General features: G+C 41.1%; 1 protein-coding gene across 1 annotated transcript in view; it reads right to left on the reverse strand.

Annotated features, from left to right (window-relative positions):
• Nucleotides 1-239: 239 nt before the first annotated feature.
• The window catches only part of GABRB3 (gamma-aminobutyric acid type A receptor subunit beta3), a 161,248-nt gene continuing 144,662 nt past the window's right edge, over nucleotides 240-16,825 (reverse strand). Inside the window, exon 9 of the mRNA XM_073327683.2 lies at nucleotides 240-651. Coding sequence (XP_073183784.1) covers nucleotides 301-651 — 351 coding nt within the window. The 3' untranslated portion in view covers nucleotides 240-300. The remainder of the gene's footprint in view (nucleotides 652-16,825) is intronic.

Consider the following 16,825-nt stretch of genomic DNA (forward strand, 5'->3'; position numbering starts at 1 on the left):
ATTTTAAAAAAAAGTTCTTTTGATGTGCATTCTATATTGAATTGTCCATAACCTCAGAATGTGTGTGTGTATGTATGTGTGTATGTGTATATATACACACACGTGTGTGTGTGTGCGTGTATCTATAGAGAGAGTACACTTCTGTGCACGTGTCTATATATACACGCACTTCCACAATATATGTGTACACACATACATGTGTATTTTATATATAATAAAAGTTCATATTATACATAAACTCGACAGGCAGAGCAATATCTCATGTATTATTACTGAAGTCTTTTAGAAAAGTACAGTCACTCAGTTAACATAATATAACCAATAAATTAAGTTGAAAAGAGAAAATGTGAATGGAAACACCACCCGCGACCATCTGTCTATGGCATTCACATCCGTTAGATCAGGGATTTTTATTTTCAGCTGTGAAGACCTCCTCCGTAAATGGCTCTTCTTACTGTGGGGCACTGTTCTGTCCATTGTACGCCTTCCAAAGCTTTCCCGATTCGTGCTTTGTTTTCTGTACTGGATTCCTGAGTTGTCAAAGGATATTGTTGAATTCCTAGCATCAGTAACGCTGGTTGTAACCTCATGGCTTGCCACTTCATTGTGAATTTCAAGAGATGTTAGCAAAATGTTTCCATGGGCATCCACCTTGTTTGCGAAAGGAAATTCACAGTGTTAGGATTCCAAACTTGTTTTCATAGATCAACAAAATTGGAGAGCATGTTTTCTGGCATTAATACATGGGCAACCCCATTAAAATCGCACTAAATGGTACTCTTCATATACTTAAAATTAGGCACATGCTTAAGTGTTTTGCTGGACCAGGGTCATAATAAAAAGTAGCTTATGATAGACAATTGCACACTGACCACAGCCCAACACTTCCCCCCGCCCCCTTAGAAAAACTCCATTTTAGAGGATTAGGTGTAGTTCAGTAACTTATCTGCATTGCTGGGTGGGGGTGGAGAATCATGCTGACAGCTCTTGCACCATAGGGAAGTAAATAGAACTAGAATAGGCTATAGCTTTTCCACACTAGATTTACGACTATCCCTATGAGACAAAGTGCACACATAGAGTCAGATGAAAGGAACAGCTGTGCTTTGATTACTGAAGTATTTCTAAGGAAATCTTGAATGCTTTACATTTTGGAATCACAGTGGACTTCTTTACAACTTTTCTGTTACACTTTCCATTCCAAAGTCAGTTACACAGTTTTGTAATCAGGGCAATGCATAAACTCAAGGCCTTTCCAGTTGGATGAGAGACCATAAAGCAACAGCGAAAGGATGCAGGAAGGGAAACCAGTGACTGGACTCAGAAGATGGCACTCTTTCCTTTGAGCCTGTACTGAGCCAATGATGAGCGTGGTGTTGGTGGACAGGGTGTTGTTTGGAAGGGACTGTCTTTTTGAATGATCATGAATTACAGGATCAGAACTTTATGGTCATTCAAGATCCTGGGCCAGATTCACTGTTCCACTTCAACGCAGTGGACACGGGGGAGCACCAAGGAGCCAACTGTGGTTCCCTATTCCCATGCCTCCCAGCCGCAGTGGAAGTTACAGTTGCTGAGAAATAGTTCTAAGTAATGCCATTGGCTTTGGGTTCCTCAGTTACCTTACATCAGTGGAGAATTGAGTATACTTGATTCCACTTTGCCACATCCCTCCCTGTGTCCAATCTGTCCTTTCCTTCTTGGGAAGCTGGGGATGGGGAGCAAGGCTGGAGCAGGAGTCAGCTCCAATCCTCCAACTTTTTGCCAGTGGAATGCTCCCCTGTACATAAAGAATGTTCTGTGGACCATTTAAATCCATTTTGCATGGCCCTCCATGTCAGTTTGTGTAAGAATATTTTATTATCCCTGGTGTCCAGGCTAATTTCCAGTTCTAGTTATTAAATTTACCCAGCTAAAATTCATCCTGCAATTTCAACTGCATACAATATTTTTTTTTTTACTCTCAACCCTAAACTGTTGTGTGATCCTTCTTTGTACAGCTAAACATCTCCACTCCAGAAGTTGCTGTACTTCAGAGATGGATGAAGTGATTCCTTCACCACACTGGTGTTCTGAAGCTTGAACAGTCATCTGATAAGTAATCTGGAAGCCTTAGATTATGTATTACAAGTGTAGGTATACAAGTGTCTTAGTATAGGCATATTTAGTTTATTTCATTCTTGTTAAAAAGTCTTGTATGATGGATTGTTCTTTGAGTTACAGATGCAACAACCTATCTTTTCCACTGAAACAATTACGGCATGGTTGCACTAATTCTTTGTGAAGTTGTATGCAAACAGGATAAGAATAAATCGGGGCGGGGGAGAGCAAAGTGCTTTAGACACCAAATTATAGTGATGGATACCTAGAAGTAAAAATAAACAAACTAAACTGAAGCAGTGGGGTTAAAAAGCCTCACTGGGGGTGGAGAAGTCCCATTTTTTCACCACAGTAACAATCTGGATCTGTTGTTTGTATGAGTATATGGAGCTGAGGTTTGCAAAAATGACGACAAGGTAGCCAAGTCGAAGCATGGTCCATAGAATGAGGCAGTCAGCAGGAGAAGTGAAAGACACTCAGCAGAGTTGTGAAGTACAACTTAACTTTTTTGCATACAATTGTCACTTATAGTTGTCTCCAAAAATAATTGATCAAAATTGATTTTTTTCAAATTGTAGAGAGGATTTGAAATGCCATTTTTGCAGAACATCTATAAGATCTGTCTTTTCTTTACCAGCCATAAAGTCAAATCTCTCATCCAGGCCCTCAACATCTTTCATGTTGATGGGTGAAAACGCCTCCTCTCTAGCCTTCACAATGAAATCTTGTCCTATTTAAAATGGTGCAGCAAAGATAGTTTTCCTGGCTCACTGCTTTGATGATGTCATCCCTTTCTTTGCATCTCTCCACTGGCTCCCACTTCTCCACCACATCAAACAAAAACTACTCATCTTTTAAGGTGGCTATCCCCACCCTAACTATGATCTCTCATAAACTAACAAGATACAACTCCTGCCTCTGCTCTGCCTTCATCATCCACTTATTAAAATGTTAAACAAGGACCTTCATGCTTTCTCCCATGCTGCTCCATAAGCATTGGAGGAGCTCCCTATAGACATCCACACACCACTTCCTTGTCTCCTGTCAAATTCAAATAAAACTTTCCTTTGCCATGATTCCCTCAAAAACCCTTGACAATGGACATGACAGCTCATGTGCTGTGAACATATTGACCAGTATCTTGCACTCTTCACGTTTCGGTTTGGAGTATCCAGCTGTTGTCTCTCATCTTATACTTAGGTTTAAGCTCCTCAGGGTAGGGCATGTCTTTTTGTGGTGTGTTTGTACAGTGTCTAGAACAACAAACTCCAAACCTAAGATTATGGTCCCTAGGCTCTACCACAATACAAAATTATTATTATTATTATTGTTTAATAATAAATAATAATACAATTAGGACTTACTGCTTATATATCCAATCTAAAAATCAGGAAAACTAAATTGTTCACATGAAAAACAATCACTTTGTTTATTTGAAAATATAATTTGGTTACATAAAGTTGTGCCATAATATATATCTATCTGAAATGCCAGATGAAACTAATTAGGAGGTGCAAGTTTGCAAATTTACCTGAAAGCTAGTAGACTGAGGAACTTATATGACAATAGGCAAAAGAAACAAGAATGCACAAAGAGAGAAGCAGTGTGGTCTGAAGGAACTGAGTTTGGGGCTAGTAGACAGAAATTCCTGAAGTCTAATCCTAGCTTTTCTATTGATTCCTTCAGGGGCTTTGGGCAAATCACTTAAACTCTCTGCAAAACAAGAACAATACAGTAATACTTTTTGACTGAGTTGATAGGGATGTTGTGAAGAATGAATAGTTAATGGATGGAAAGTGTTGCATTTCATGTGTAAATAAGGCACCAAGTAAGTTTTAAAAGACTTAAAAACTTTGGCAAATGCTCACTCCCTGCATCATCTATTCTCAAAGAATTTGAAAACCTGTATTGCTAATGCCAGGGTACTATATACTGAATGATTCATTAAGGTTTGTAATTGTACTATTTGGGCAAGATCCTCTGCTGGTGCAAATCCATGTAACCCTATTGCTTTCAATGGAGCTATGCAGAGTTACACCAGCTGAGGATTTGGTCTAACTTGTTTAAAAATACATAATTGATTCATGATTTTTGATTTCTTGAGGTTATCAGTACGGTGATCCCCACTTTAACCCTGACATTTCCTTTCCTGGTCTTCTCTGCTTCTCCTGGCCTCTCTGCCCTTGCTTCCCTATGCCTCCTTGCTTCCCTATACCTTTCTGCTTTCTTGCCTGTGGCCCCCTTTGGTTACTGTCATTTGCCTCTCTCCTCTTTAGTCTCCTCTCTCTCTTTAGTCTCCTCTCTTTTTATCCCACCCCTCATTTCCTTTCCGCCTCAGCACCCCTCTCTGCCCCCACTGCCGCTCCCTGCAGGACCAGTTGTTTCTGTGAAGAGTCTCTTCCCTCGAAACATGGCAGCAGCATAGCTGTAGGGCTGCAGCTGCGTCGCTTCAGGGTACAGACTCACTGCCGCAGCTGGAGTGGTTCTCTCATGGTTATAGTAAATCCACCTCCCTGAGAGGAGGTAACTAGGTTGATGGAAGAATTCTTCCACCAATCTAGCACCATCTACACTGGGGGGTTAGGTGGGCTTAACTATCTTGCGCAGGGGGTGTGGAGTGATGTAGACCTAACTTTTGAGTGTAGACCACCTGGCTTAAGAAGAAGCCTCAAGTGCTCTTTCAGGCAGACACAACAGCCGAGTACCAAATCATTCATTAATTCTTTGCTGAATCACTGATGACTAAATGTGCAAATTGTTAGTACCTTGTTTCAGAATCAATTTTACTCAACCCCACATCTTGCCCACCTCTGAGGGATGAGAGTTCTCTGGATGTGTGTGAAGTGATGGATTCTTACATTATTCGACTTAGAGCCTGAGATGGATGAAAAATCAAGAAGCACCATATTTTCAAAAACAATGAGGAGTCTGGTGGCACCCTAAAGACTAACAGATTTATTTGGGTATAAGCTTTTGTGGGTAAAAAACCCACTCCATGAATCTGAAGAAGTGGGTTTTTTACCCACGAAAGCTTATGCTCAAATAAATCCGTTAGTCTTTAGGATGCATATCTACTCAATGCAATATGCAATGTTTAAAGAATAAGTGCACTTTGCCGATCTAAAACCCTGATGTAAGATGTTTACATCTGCTAAAAACCAAGATCTCTTGTTTAACACTAGACAACAAATATACGTCAAGCATACCACTGTGGAGCTCTAAGTTTTAAGTACTGTATTTTTAGTGAAGAACTGGAAGGAAAGAGTGGTCTTTAAATACCCTGCTGTAATCAAGATTCTCAGACAGCGTTTTTTGTTTTGTTTTTTAAATCAGATCAGTTCAGCCTTAACGCCAGTTTGAAACACTTCATTATGGTAAGAAACTGCTATTAGGCTTGATTTACTGGTAGGTAATTTGTGCTGTCTGAATTATTTCAGATCCGTTTAGTTCTGTTTACTATGTCTCCAATTTTGAGGGGTTCTTTAAAATCATAACTTTTCCTTACAAGTCAATCACTGTACTCCACCACAGGAAAAGGAGGAAATATTCTGCCTGCTCATTCATTCCGCAGTTATGTTTAATAGTTCATCAATCCCTATTTTTTAAATACAATACAGACACTTTTGATCATTCTGAATAATATATGTGTAAACAGAAGCTTTAAGAACAGCATGAAAAGATGTCTCTGATGTTGTCATCTTGCTCTGTTTTACATTAAAGTGACTCTACTCATGTAGGTTATCCCCCACATTTGACATGCACTAAATTTATTAGAAGATGGTAGAAACTGGATTCATGATTCCGGTTCCCTGATTATCCTCTGCCTTGCTCCTTGTGTAGTCATTTATACCTGTGTAAAGTATAAATCAGAAAGGTATAATTTTCCAGCTACTTTGCTCTTGTGTAAATAGCTATCCAATATGCAAAACAGTGGACAAACAGACCATAGACATCTAGCTTACTTTAGAAAAAGATCATTCACTATTTTGCCTTTGGGAACTTTAAGAACATTTTATAATTGTGGATACAACAGAAGTGACACTGTAGAGAAGTCTCACCACTGGTCTGAAAGTTAACTTTTCTGTCAGTGCTGCTCTGACACAATTGTTCATGCTGGTGAACACACAAGAGAGTAAAAGAGAGAACCGTGTTAATTTCATTTTGATTGTCAATAAAGGAAGAACTCAGTGTTTGCAAATATAATGGAAACGTGTCAAGGATTTTAAAATATTACAAACTATGGAGAGGGGAAAAGCCTATGAAACGATAATACACTGTTTTCCTTGTCCACCAAATAAAAATGAAGTTTGTTAAAATAATGATGACTATTTTGCACTGATGTTGAAAAGAACATGAAGAGTAGGAGTCGCCCATTGCCCTGCACTTTTGTGTAGTCATTTTTGCCAGTGCAAAGTGGGTGCAAAATGCTACCAGATCAAAATAGTAGTGTAAACTCAGTTTACAATGATGTAAATGACTACACAAGGCGCAGGGCATTAGAGAATCAGGCCCTAAGAGTTAATTTGTGCAGAATACTGTAATATTGCACGAGTCTCCACATGTTGAACATCCATATCCTGTGTGCTATGACATTAGTGTTTCCTCCAACATCTTGACATGTTTTGAAAACTTGGTACACAGTCCTCACGCTTTCACTGTTTTTTTTAAAACAATACTAAAAAGGAATCCAGGAAAAATGAATAATCTCTGAAAAATAAAACCAACCCTGTTGTTCTCAAATTTCTGAATACAAACCTTAATAAAATGCTGTCACTTCTGTGTTTAGTAGCAAGATAATTTCATTTTCAGCACAAAAATTCAGTATATGGGAATGAATGGTAAAACTGACACTCTATTTAAATATTACAAAGGCATAAGTAGTACTGGTGGGGCTATCGCGGATAAGACCCAGTGTGACAGCTGCTGTCTTGGCCAACATACCAGAAACGGACCTGGGGACCTCCAGAGCTAAACGTATCACTGTCTACAGCTTGAGCTAAAGCTCTGTAGCTAGGGGCTGTAACAACTCATACCCTTTGAAAATCAGCACAGAGGGAGACCTGTACCCCATATTCATCAGTGGGTTACAGCAGCATCCTCTCCCAAAAAAGGTGGGAATTGCAGCATTAGCAGAGTAGTAGTTCTAGATCACTCAAATTCCAGACTCCTAGTGCAGAAAAGCCTTATTCAAAAGAAACAAACTGCACAGCAAAACTAAAAGTGAACAGAGGGGTACAAGTTAAAGCAGAACATAGGTATCTCTGCATCATGACCAGGTGACCCTTCCCCCCATCAAGCCACCCCAACTACATGACCCTAAGAATAGGTACAGAATAGGTATAATTGTGTAATCTTGGCAATCAATTTCTAAGGGAATGTATTTTTACCATAACCAAATTGAGGTTACTTATCCTTTTGTGCATGCTTTTCTATAAATACAGGAATGCAACTTTTGTATTTGTGCCACAAATACCTCAGGCAGAGTAAATATATTATTGAAAGATACAATTTTTGTAGTTCTGTGATTACTTTATTACTTTTGGGAGCTGTCCTCAGATATGAGCCAGTCTACAAAGGTTTCAAGATAAGTTTATTTTTAATCCCTAAATTAGTAGTACTGCAAACTCTAGACCACATGGGGAAGGAGCATCCAATGTTATTCTTCAGTAACTGCAACTGGGTGATGTGGCATTAACAAGTTTGAGAGACATGAGCTTATAACTAGGGTTGGCAGACTTCTATTTTATTTTATTTTATTTTTCTAATTTTGATGAATATAGATTGCTATTTAACATATTTATTCGATTTTTATCAGCTTTTTATTTTTACAGTCACTGGAAATGAAGTGTGGGAGGGTAGGGTTGGGGTTAGGGAAGTGCTGATGTTGGGGCTACACAGGGTTCTCAGCATTGACAGTGAGGTGGCAGGGAACCCCCTGCGTGGCTAAGGGGCCCAACACACTGGGGAGCATGAGGTGCAGGGGAGGCTGCGGTCTTGACCTGGCAGAACAGAGATCCTCCTGGCAATCCCGGCTGCGGGTGACAAGCCCCCAGTCATGGGGGAGGCCACTCAGTGCTGAACAGCTCCTGCCTGGGGATGGCTTCCATACTCCTGACCAGTGGATGAGCGAGTGGGGCCATGACAGTGGAGCTGCAGAGATCTCCATTCTCGGTCACAGGGCCAGTGACACCCGATGCCTGCAGATGCAAGGTGCACGGAAGGCTGTGGTCCAGGCATGGCAGAGCAGAGACCCCTGGCCGTAGGGGAGTCTACCCTGCTGCTCAGTGACTCTATCCCTGGGCAGGAGCCATTCAGCAGTGGGGTGGCCTCTCCTGTGGCTGAGGACTTGTCTTCCTCCTTGTGGCCCTGGCTGGGAGGTCTCTGCCCTGCCCCACCAGGACCACAGCCTTCCCCAAATCTTGCGCCTGCAGGCTTCAGGTGTCACTGGTCCTGTGTCACTGCAGGGAACCCTGTGGAGCCCTGCTGTCATGGGAGTGAGGGAGCGGGGCCATGACAGTGGAACTGCAGAGGGCTCCCTGTACTGCCACAGGGCCGGCGACACCTGATCCTTGCAGGTGCAAGGAGGGGAGGCTGCATTTGCGTCGACTGTTACCGATTAATATTTTTTCTGCCTATTTCAGGGTGGCAGCCAAAATCGACATTGACCGACATGTATGGAGTTAACTAGAATCCCACTAAGCCTACTTAAAAGATTCTTCTGAAAGAGGTCTCATGAGGTAGGAAACTTTAAAGCTAGCAGTAAAGCAAAATAAATGACACCATTTACAAATAAGATGCAGAAAAGTGCTCAGCTAGCTCAATAAAACAAGTGACCAGGTGCAACGGCTTCTTTTCTACCATCTTTTAATCCATAAATAATTTGCTGCTAAGAATCTCTCTGATTTCACACTTCACCTGCTCTGTATTTCTTGTCCACCCGTTCCCACATAGCAACTCTTTATTGGTATTAAAATTACTCATACATGGCACACAATATAGGATATTTTTCTTTTAGTGGTTGATCTTATATTTTTAAATATTGAATGTAATTTGATATAAATGTGATGAGGCATGAATTTCCTTCTCTTTAGGCTATGAAATTAATAAACTTGCTTAGCTTATTAAAGGAAGGAATTAAGAAGGTGTGAATAATATCAGAATGATAGTTTTTCCTTAGTGACCCTCTTATAAATATTTACTCTCTTAGGGTTTCATAGTGGCACTGATCATCGTATTATCAGCAAGCCTATGATTTTGAAGAGATAATAGACCTCATCTCCATAATTAAAACTTTTACATGGCAGGTAATAATTACAACAATCATAATTTGTGTGTTCACAAGATCACTTTTTGAGGTCAATATTACATTCTTTTAATAGATAAATGGACTGCAGATTTTAGGGATCTCAGAGTTGGGGACCACCTTTTACAACCGAAAGTGTAGGGTGAACTGGAAGTACAAGGAATCTACGACTGTGGCAAAGAAATGCAGCAGTACAATACAGAAATGTTGGGGAACCCTTCTGACATGTGGCAATACACCAAATGGTAAAGGAAAACAGATAACAACCACCACCTTGACACTCCAGTCTAAGACCTTACAGAAAACTGAAAATTCTCATTAATTTGACATGCTATCAGGGGTGTAGGTTCATCGGTCTGGTCTGGTCTCGTCTGCCGTATGAGTAAGATGTTTATAGCTGGTCTTGTGTACGGGAAAGACAAGGGGGAGCAGAAGGTGGGGCTGTCAAGCGGCCCTATGCCGGCAGCAACTCCAGTGCAGCTATACCGCCCCCAACCCCGCCCCCAGGCCTTCCACGCAGCTGTGTCTCCTGTCTGGGGTCTGTATAGCAGCCCCGCTGGAGAACAGGGCTCTCCTGGGAACCAGCAGTTCCTCCGCTGTACCCCCCACCCAGCCCTGTCCTCTGGCGGGGCTGTTGTACAGACCCCAAGCAGGAGACACAGCTGCATGGGAGGGCAGGGGGCGGTACAGACGCACCAGAGGAGCTGCTGGCATGGGACCTCCTGGCAGCCCCACATTCTGCTCCTTTCGCAGCTGCGGTTCTGGAAAGCCCTGCAGTTCTGCAGTATCCGGGGCAGTGGGAGAAGGACAAAGCCCCTCCCCTCCCAGGTAATGTGGGACGGATCATGAGGAAGGGATAGGGAGAGCGCGGGGGCCCCAGGCTGGGGGCGGGAAGGAGTCACGTGGGGGGGTCACATCAGGAGGTCAAGTGTCCCCCTGTTAGCTGGTGTCCCCCCTTTGTGTTCCTCCTATGAATGCAGCAAACTGGTGAGAAATGAATTCTACTTGCACCACTGCATGCTATTCAATGGAGGTATCTGTGCAGTATTGAGCACCGCGTTGAATCTGCAAGCTATCACTTTAAGAGTGTGTGAGGGGGTAGTTTTTGGGTGTTGCTTGCAGGGGTCTGCAGTGAAGTGTGGATTTGGGAGCAGTCAGTCTGGAAAGAGACAGCTTAAATCACAGTGGAGTGAAGTTGTGCTTTGCTGTCTTGGGGGCAGACTCTCTCTCTCTCTGTTTTGGGGTTCCTGTGTGTAATCGTTCTGAATTCTAAGAAATAAAGTAGCATTATACTGCAACCGCAAGAGTTTGTATGTTTTTATCTAACTTCTGTATGTATGTGCGCTGAACATAGGAGTATCATACTACTATCTAATTTATAGCTGGTCAGATCTAGGCAGATAAAAACAGGGAAATTGGTTCTTAGCCAAAAATGTGCTGTATATTAATTGTTTCAACAACTGGCTTACACATGTAAAATTATCAGAAGTAGTCTAATTACAATCCTGGTCAACCAAAACTGCCATGGTAATTTGCCAGGGCACAACAATTACTACAAGATTTTTCAGGTTTTGCATTTTTCTCCTAACAGTTGCAGAATGGCATGATTTCCATGATAATATGATCCTAACAGAATGTCAGCAGAACCATTACATTTCCTGAACTGTGCTGGCTGCCTTGTGAGGTATCGTGCGGGGAACTTCATACCAATAGGGCAAAGAGAACAAAGATGATATTTTAATTGAATATGTGCCACAACTGTGAGTGGTGGGGATGCTTGAGCTGGAGATGGCTGGCACGATGGACTCCAGGATACTGGAACATGTCCCCCCACTTTGATCTGAAATAGCCTGGATTTGGTGAGCTTCTGAGTAGGCTGCAAAAGACAGCTGTTTGGCAGGATTTTTGAAGAGGGATAAGGGTTTGCCTCCCACAATGATGAAGGAGTGGAAAAGAGCTTTCTTGTAGGTGGTGGGCTCGCAGAGTTCCTTACAAATGATTATTTTAATGTTTTTGTTGTAGTACTAGTTATATAGCTGTTTGGGAATTTTCCAATGAAAAATCTGTCAACAAAAAATGTAGTTCCTAAAAACCTGAAATTTTCTGCAGGAAAATCTTAATTCTCCATTTTTTAAAAAATTATTTTCAATCAGGAAAATTTTTAAAAGAAATATTTAGTTTCAGATCAACCTAACTTGACTCAAAAGCATTTTTGTTTATGCATCTGGATTGAAATATTTCGTTTCAGGTCAGTTTGATATTAATCTTTTTCTTCCTGAGCTGCTGTGATGCATCATAGGGGCTGTAGTTCCGGTATTTCCAGTCTCCTCTATGGACTCCCTGCCTGAACTACAACTCCCATGATACATTGTGGTCTCTCTTTCAGTTTGAACTGCTGTGGTAAATTATGGGAATCCCATGATCTCGAGTCATCATGAAAGATGTAGTCCAGCGGAGGAACCCAGTGCATAGATAAGAGTGAGGTCATGAGGCACAATGGCAGCTGATGTGGACACAATTCAATGCTGAACTAATCTGAAGGCAAAATATTTTGGCATTTCTGGATGAAAATTTTTTGGGGCTTTCCATTCCATGAAAACCTTTGATATTTCGACTTTTTGTCCCAATTCTAGATGAAAACAAACTTGGAAATATGAGAATTTCTTGCAAGATGGAAATTCCAATTTTCAGCCAGTTCTAATTACGTTTTAGGTTGCCTAGAGCCTTGTATCAGTATTTTTTTTCATTATTATTATTTATATATAAATAAATAAATGTTAAGAGCAGTTTGACACATTTCCATTTGGGAAAGGAAAACAAATGCCAATTTCCATTTCACTGTGTCTGTGAATCATTCCTTCCTGTCACCATGTAACTTTCAGTGTTGATATTTGGGGCACAGTAAGATAGAGTATGGAATATTCTTTTCTCCCCCATTGTTTCTCCTTTCTGCCCTTTGCCCTCTGTACCAGGAGGGAGCACTGTTCATGCTGGTCCCTGGGAACACTTTATCTTTTGATTGGAGCTATTGCTCTTCCTCTCTCTCTCTCTCTCTCTCTGCCCATCACACATTGGCAGAGTGGGAAGTGAAGCAACAACTGCTTGGAGTGGAACAGACAGGCAGTGTGGTAACAGCATGTATAGCACTCTTAAATGCGGCATGACCTGGTGACAGCTGATCAAGAACAAGTCAGATAAACTGCCTAAAAACATGGCATTTGAGAGGCATGTCTGTGGCAGTGTGACCAACATGGAGATAACTAGGACACACAGTTTCAGCTTTTCAAATGCAAGACCTTCTGACATGGTACAGTGTCCACAAAGCCATTATGAAACATAGTTTTGAGCCTAAACTATAGCCACTTTTCAAACTTAATCATCAAGTAAAAAAACCTCCCAAACCAATGGATTTTAGTACACATAACTTTTCTATTATTGAAAATATTCATGTTGTGGGGGTCAAATAAGACCATGAAACCATACAAAGCCCTTTTGCAACATATCTAAAAGGAATATTTGCAATCAAGCCTGGCAGCTTGTATGTTAGATTTTAGTCCTATGAAATGTAAAAGCTGAGCTACAGTATAAGCATCCTTCATGGTGATGCTACTACTTTCAATGGCTGGAAAGCTTGCTAGTGACAGTAATGTGACATTCCTCTTCCTCCTCCTGTCCCCTCTGTCCAAGAGGACACTGCCTCAATAGCATGGCCAGCCTCTGTTACTTTAAGATCAAGGGATCAAACTCAGATCCTGACCAGGAAGTTGCTCTGCCTCTAGCCTGCAAGTTATAGCTCTCTATTTAAAAACAAATAAGATGTGCAACTGATATTAATTATTTATTATTATTATTATTATATTTTCCTTTTCCACTTGCTTGAAAAATTGTAGCCCTGATCTTGGGGTCTGGCTGAGCTGTGCTCAATGCAGGTTGGAGTTGTAGGGGCCCAGGCAGCATTATGCCACCTTTATTGCCCTCATTCTGGGGCAGGCCAACTGTCAGCTTAAAGTTGTTCTGATGACCAGGGAGGAGTAGGCGGATAGTGCCCATGCCCTTGTCCCCCAGACATACTCCCCCCTGTGGCAGGAGCCAAGGGATGCGGGTGACGTAGGAGTTACTACAGCATCAATATACCCTCTGAGGATTCTCCCAGACAGAGGAGATCCTCATGGAACAATGTCTGATGACTCTGCACTGCCATAACAGGCTCTATGTCTTTACTTTCTGTACCAATAAACAGCATTGAACGTATGCATTGCATGAGTTGTAACTTTCTTTCCTCCATTTAACGTGTCTTCTAAGCTTTCCTTCAATAATTATCTCTCTACTTCCCCCATCCAAAAGGGTCCTGGTAGAAACAAACCTCCCTCTCTAGCACAGGAATGCTGGACACAGCTCCCTCAATAGCCGGTCAGTGGCAGTTTCTTGGGTTAGCTAGAGGGACTACTAGTGAAATTAACACAAGTTTCTAATTTCCAGGTAGATATACTATCTCCCACAGTATTTGCTGACCCTCTTGCCTGCAGCACTGGTGAGACCTCACCTGGAATACTGTGTGCAGTTCTGGTCTCCCATGTTTAAGATGGATGAATTCAAACTGGAACAGGTACAGAGAAGGGCTACTAGGATGATCCGAGGAATGGAAAACTTGTCTTATGAAAAGAGACTCAAGGAGCTTGGCTTGTTTAGCCTAACTAAAAGAAGGATGAGAGGAGATATGATTGCTCTCTATAAATATATCAGAGGGATAAATACCGGAGAGGGAGAGGAATTATTTAAGCTCAGTACCAATGGGGACACAAGAACAAATGGATATAAACTGGCCACCAGGAAGTTTAGACTAGAAATTAGACGAAGGTTTCTAACCATCAGAGGAGTGAAGTTTTGGAATAGCCTTCCAAGGGAAGCAGTGGGGGCAAAAGATCTATCTGGCTTTAAGATTAAACTCGGTAAGTTTATGGAGGAGGTATGATGGGATAACATGGTTTTGGTAATTAAATATTCATGGTAAATAGGCCCAGTGGCCTGAATGGGATATTAGATGGGGTGGGATCTGAGTCACCCAGGAAAGAATTTTCTGTAGTATCTGGCTGGTGAATCTTGCCCAGGGTTTAGCTGATCACCATATTTGGGGTCAGGAAGGAATTTTCCTCCAGGGAAGATTGGAAGAGGCCCTGGAGGTTTTTGGCCTCCTCTGTAGCATGGGGCACGGGTCACTTGCTGGAGGATTCTCTGCTCCTTGAAGTCTTTAAACCACGATTTGAGGACTTCAATAGCCCAGACATAGGTGAGAGGTTTATTGCAGGATTGGGTGGGTGAGATTCGGTGGCCTGCGTTGTGCAAGAGGTCAGACTAGATGATCATAATGGTCCCTTCTGACCTTAGTATCTATGAATCTATGAATCAAGCTGAGGTCTTGAATTCTGACATTCACAGAACTGTTATGTTGTTCTCTCATTAGCCTTTCTTCCTTTCTAGTTTGACTATAAATGGAAAATAGATTTTTTTTAAAGGATGCATGTAAGCTAGGGCTAGATTATTAAAAAAAACCCACACAAATACAGTAGGTCATTAAAACATTTAGAAAAAGCTAAAAATCTTCTTGAATTCTCAACTTGAAATATACTAATATCTATGATGGTGTAAAGTAAAATGTGAATTAGACAATTCCAATACAATTTCTGTGACAATATATAATTTGATGATCATCTAATGGCCCCAGTTTTCAGCTGATGTAAACAGGTGTCGCTGCAGTGAAATCATTGGCTCTGTTGATTTCAATGAAACTAAAACAACCTACACCAGCTGAGGACTGGGGACAAAATATTCAGCACATAGAATGGGAACATGCCACATTCTTTATCCTAAGTATTTCTGAATACCAAAATGAACATATTCAACACACTTACATGTGTTTCTCCAACACTACTCAGACTTCTCTTCACAAGACGATCCCTAAGAGGGCTATGCTGAACAGTATTCTTTCTTCTCTGGAGACCTGAATTCATATCCTGACATCAGGTCACAAGTCAAAATTAGGTTTTTTGGGTCCCCATTTGTGCACATTATTTAACGACCACAAAGTTCAGAACAATTCACTATCTCTGTGAAGAGGGGCAGGGGCAAAAGTGTAATAGCAAGGGTAGTGTAGGTCAGGAGTGCCCTAAATTGGTGAGCTGTATGGGGGGGGGGAGAGTTTGTACAGTGTCCATCCACACTACACCTGGTTTAAATCAGCACTATTACCACCTCACTTTCATTAGTACTAGAGATACTCACACTCCTCCTAACAATACAAAGATGGACTCGTTGATCTCATGGCAGAAGAACAGTGAGCCATGGGGAGGCAGATATTGGTCTCATTAAAAAAAACTTACACTGAATGACTTAAATGGATTACATTTGACAGACAGTTCAGATTGGAAGAATTACCAGCTTCTAGCTAAACCTCAACTACTGCCTTCATTGTGATACTTTTCTTTTCCATTTCTGTCTTTTGAGGAGAGAAAATCCATTCTCCATGCTAGCTTAGTCCTAAACAATACTTGCCAACTGTGATAAAGTCTTGGTTGCATAGTATGGTCAGACTACAATGAATTTATTAGTTTGAAGAGTTTTACTAGGAATAAGCTCCTGATAATCAGGCACTAGTCTCTGACATATTTAGAATGAGGTATAGTCCTGGAGTCATAAAGTGTACATTGCAATTATTTTACATTATACAGCTACTTGAGAAACAGCTAGTTAATTTGTCAGTGTGATCATTTGTAATGATACAGGGGGTAGAATATACAGTAGTACCCAGTAGACTTGGTCAGAAACATTTAAGCATAACCATTTTTTATGGAAAATGCAGTTCCATAAAATCAAAATGCTTCACAAAATCGTATCTATCTCATTGACATTCAGTTTTAAAGAAAAACTGAAGCACAAGTTCTGACAGTGTTGAAACTGGAAATTATGACATATTTGGAAATAACTATTTCTATTTTTAATATAATATGAAATCAAAATGAAACTTTTTTTGTTGATGTGAAACACTTTGACTAACCAGAAATGATTTTTTCCCAAAAATCTTGAAATCTTTTTTCCAAATGGAATTTCCATCTTCCACCCTGGCCTAAAACTCAGCTGAGTCTGGACAATACCAATACACTATATTCACCAATGAGACCTTTTTCCTATAGACTCCTGGTATCTCTTGTCATCATGACACTCCGGTATTTAACATTGGGATGTTCTTTGTAACAACATTAACATAAAGCAAGCTTGCCTCTACTCTTTTCAGGCTAGACTGTGATCTTAGGCACAGCCCTCAGCAAAGGGTGATGTGTAAATTGCACTGCTCGAGGAGGCATTGTGCCTGAGACACCCCTCTGAGGCACAGTTCCTTTGGTGCTCCCTCTTGAACTTAAGAAATAG

The sequence above is a fragment of the Lepidochelys kempii genome, chromosome 1, assembly GCF_965140285.1.
Source record: "Lepidochelys kempii isolate rLepKem1 chromosome 1, rLepKem1.hap1, whole genome shotgun sequence".
Classification (NCBI taxonomy): domain Eukaryota; kingdom Metazoa; phylum Chordata; order Testudines; family Cheloniidae; genus Lepidochelys; species Lepidochelys kempii.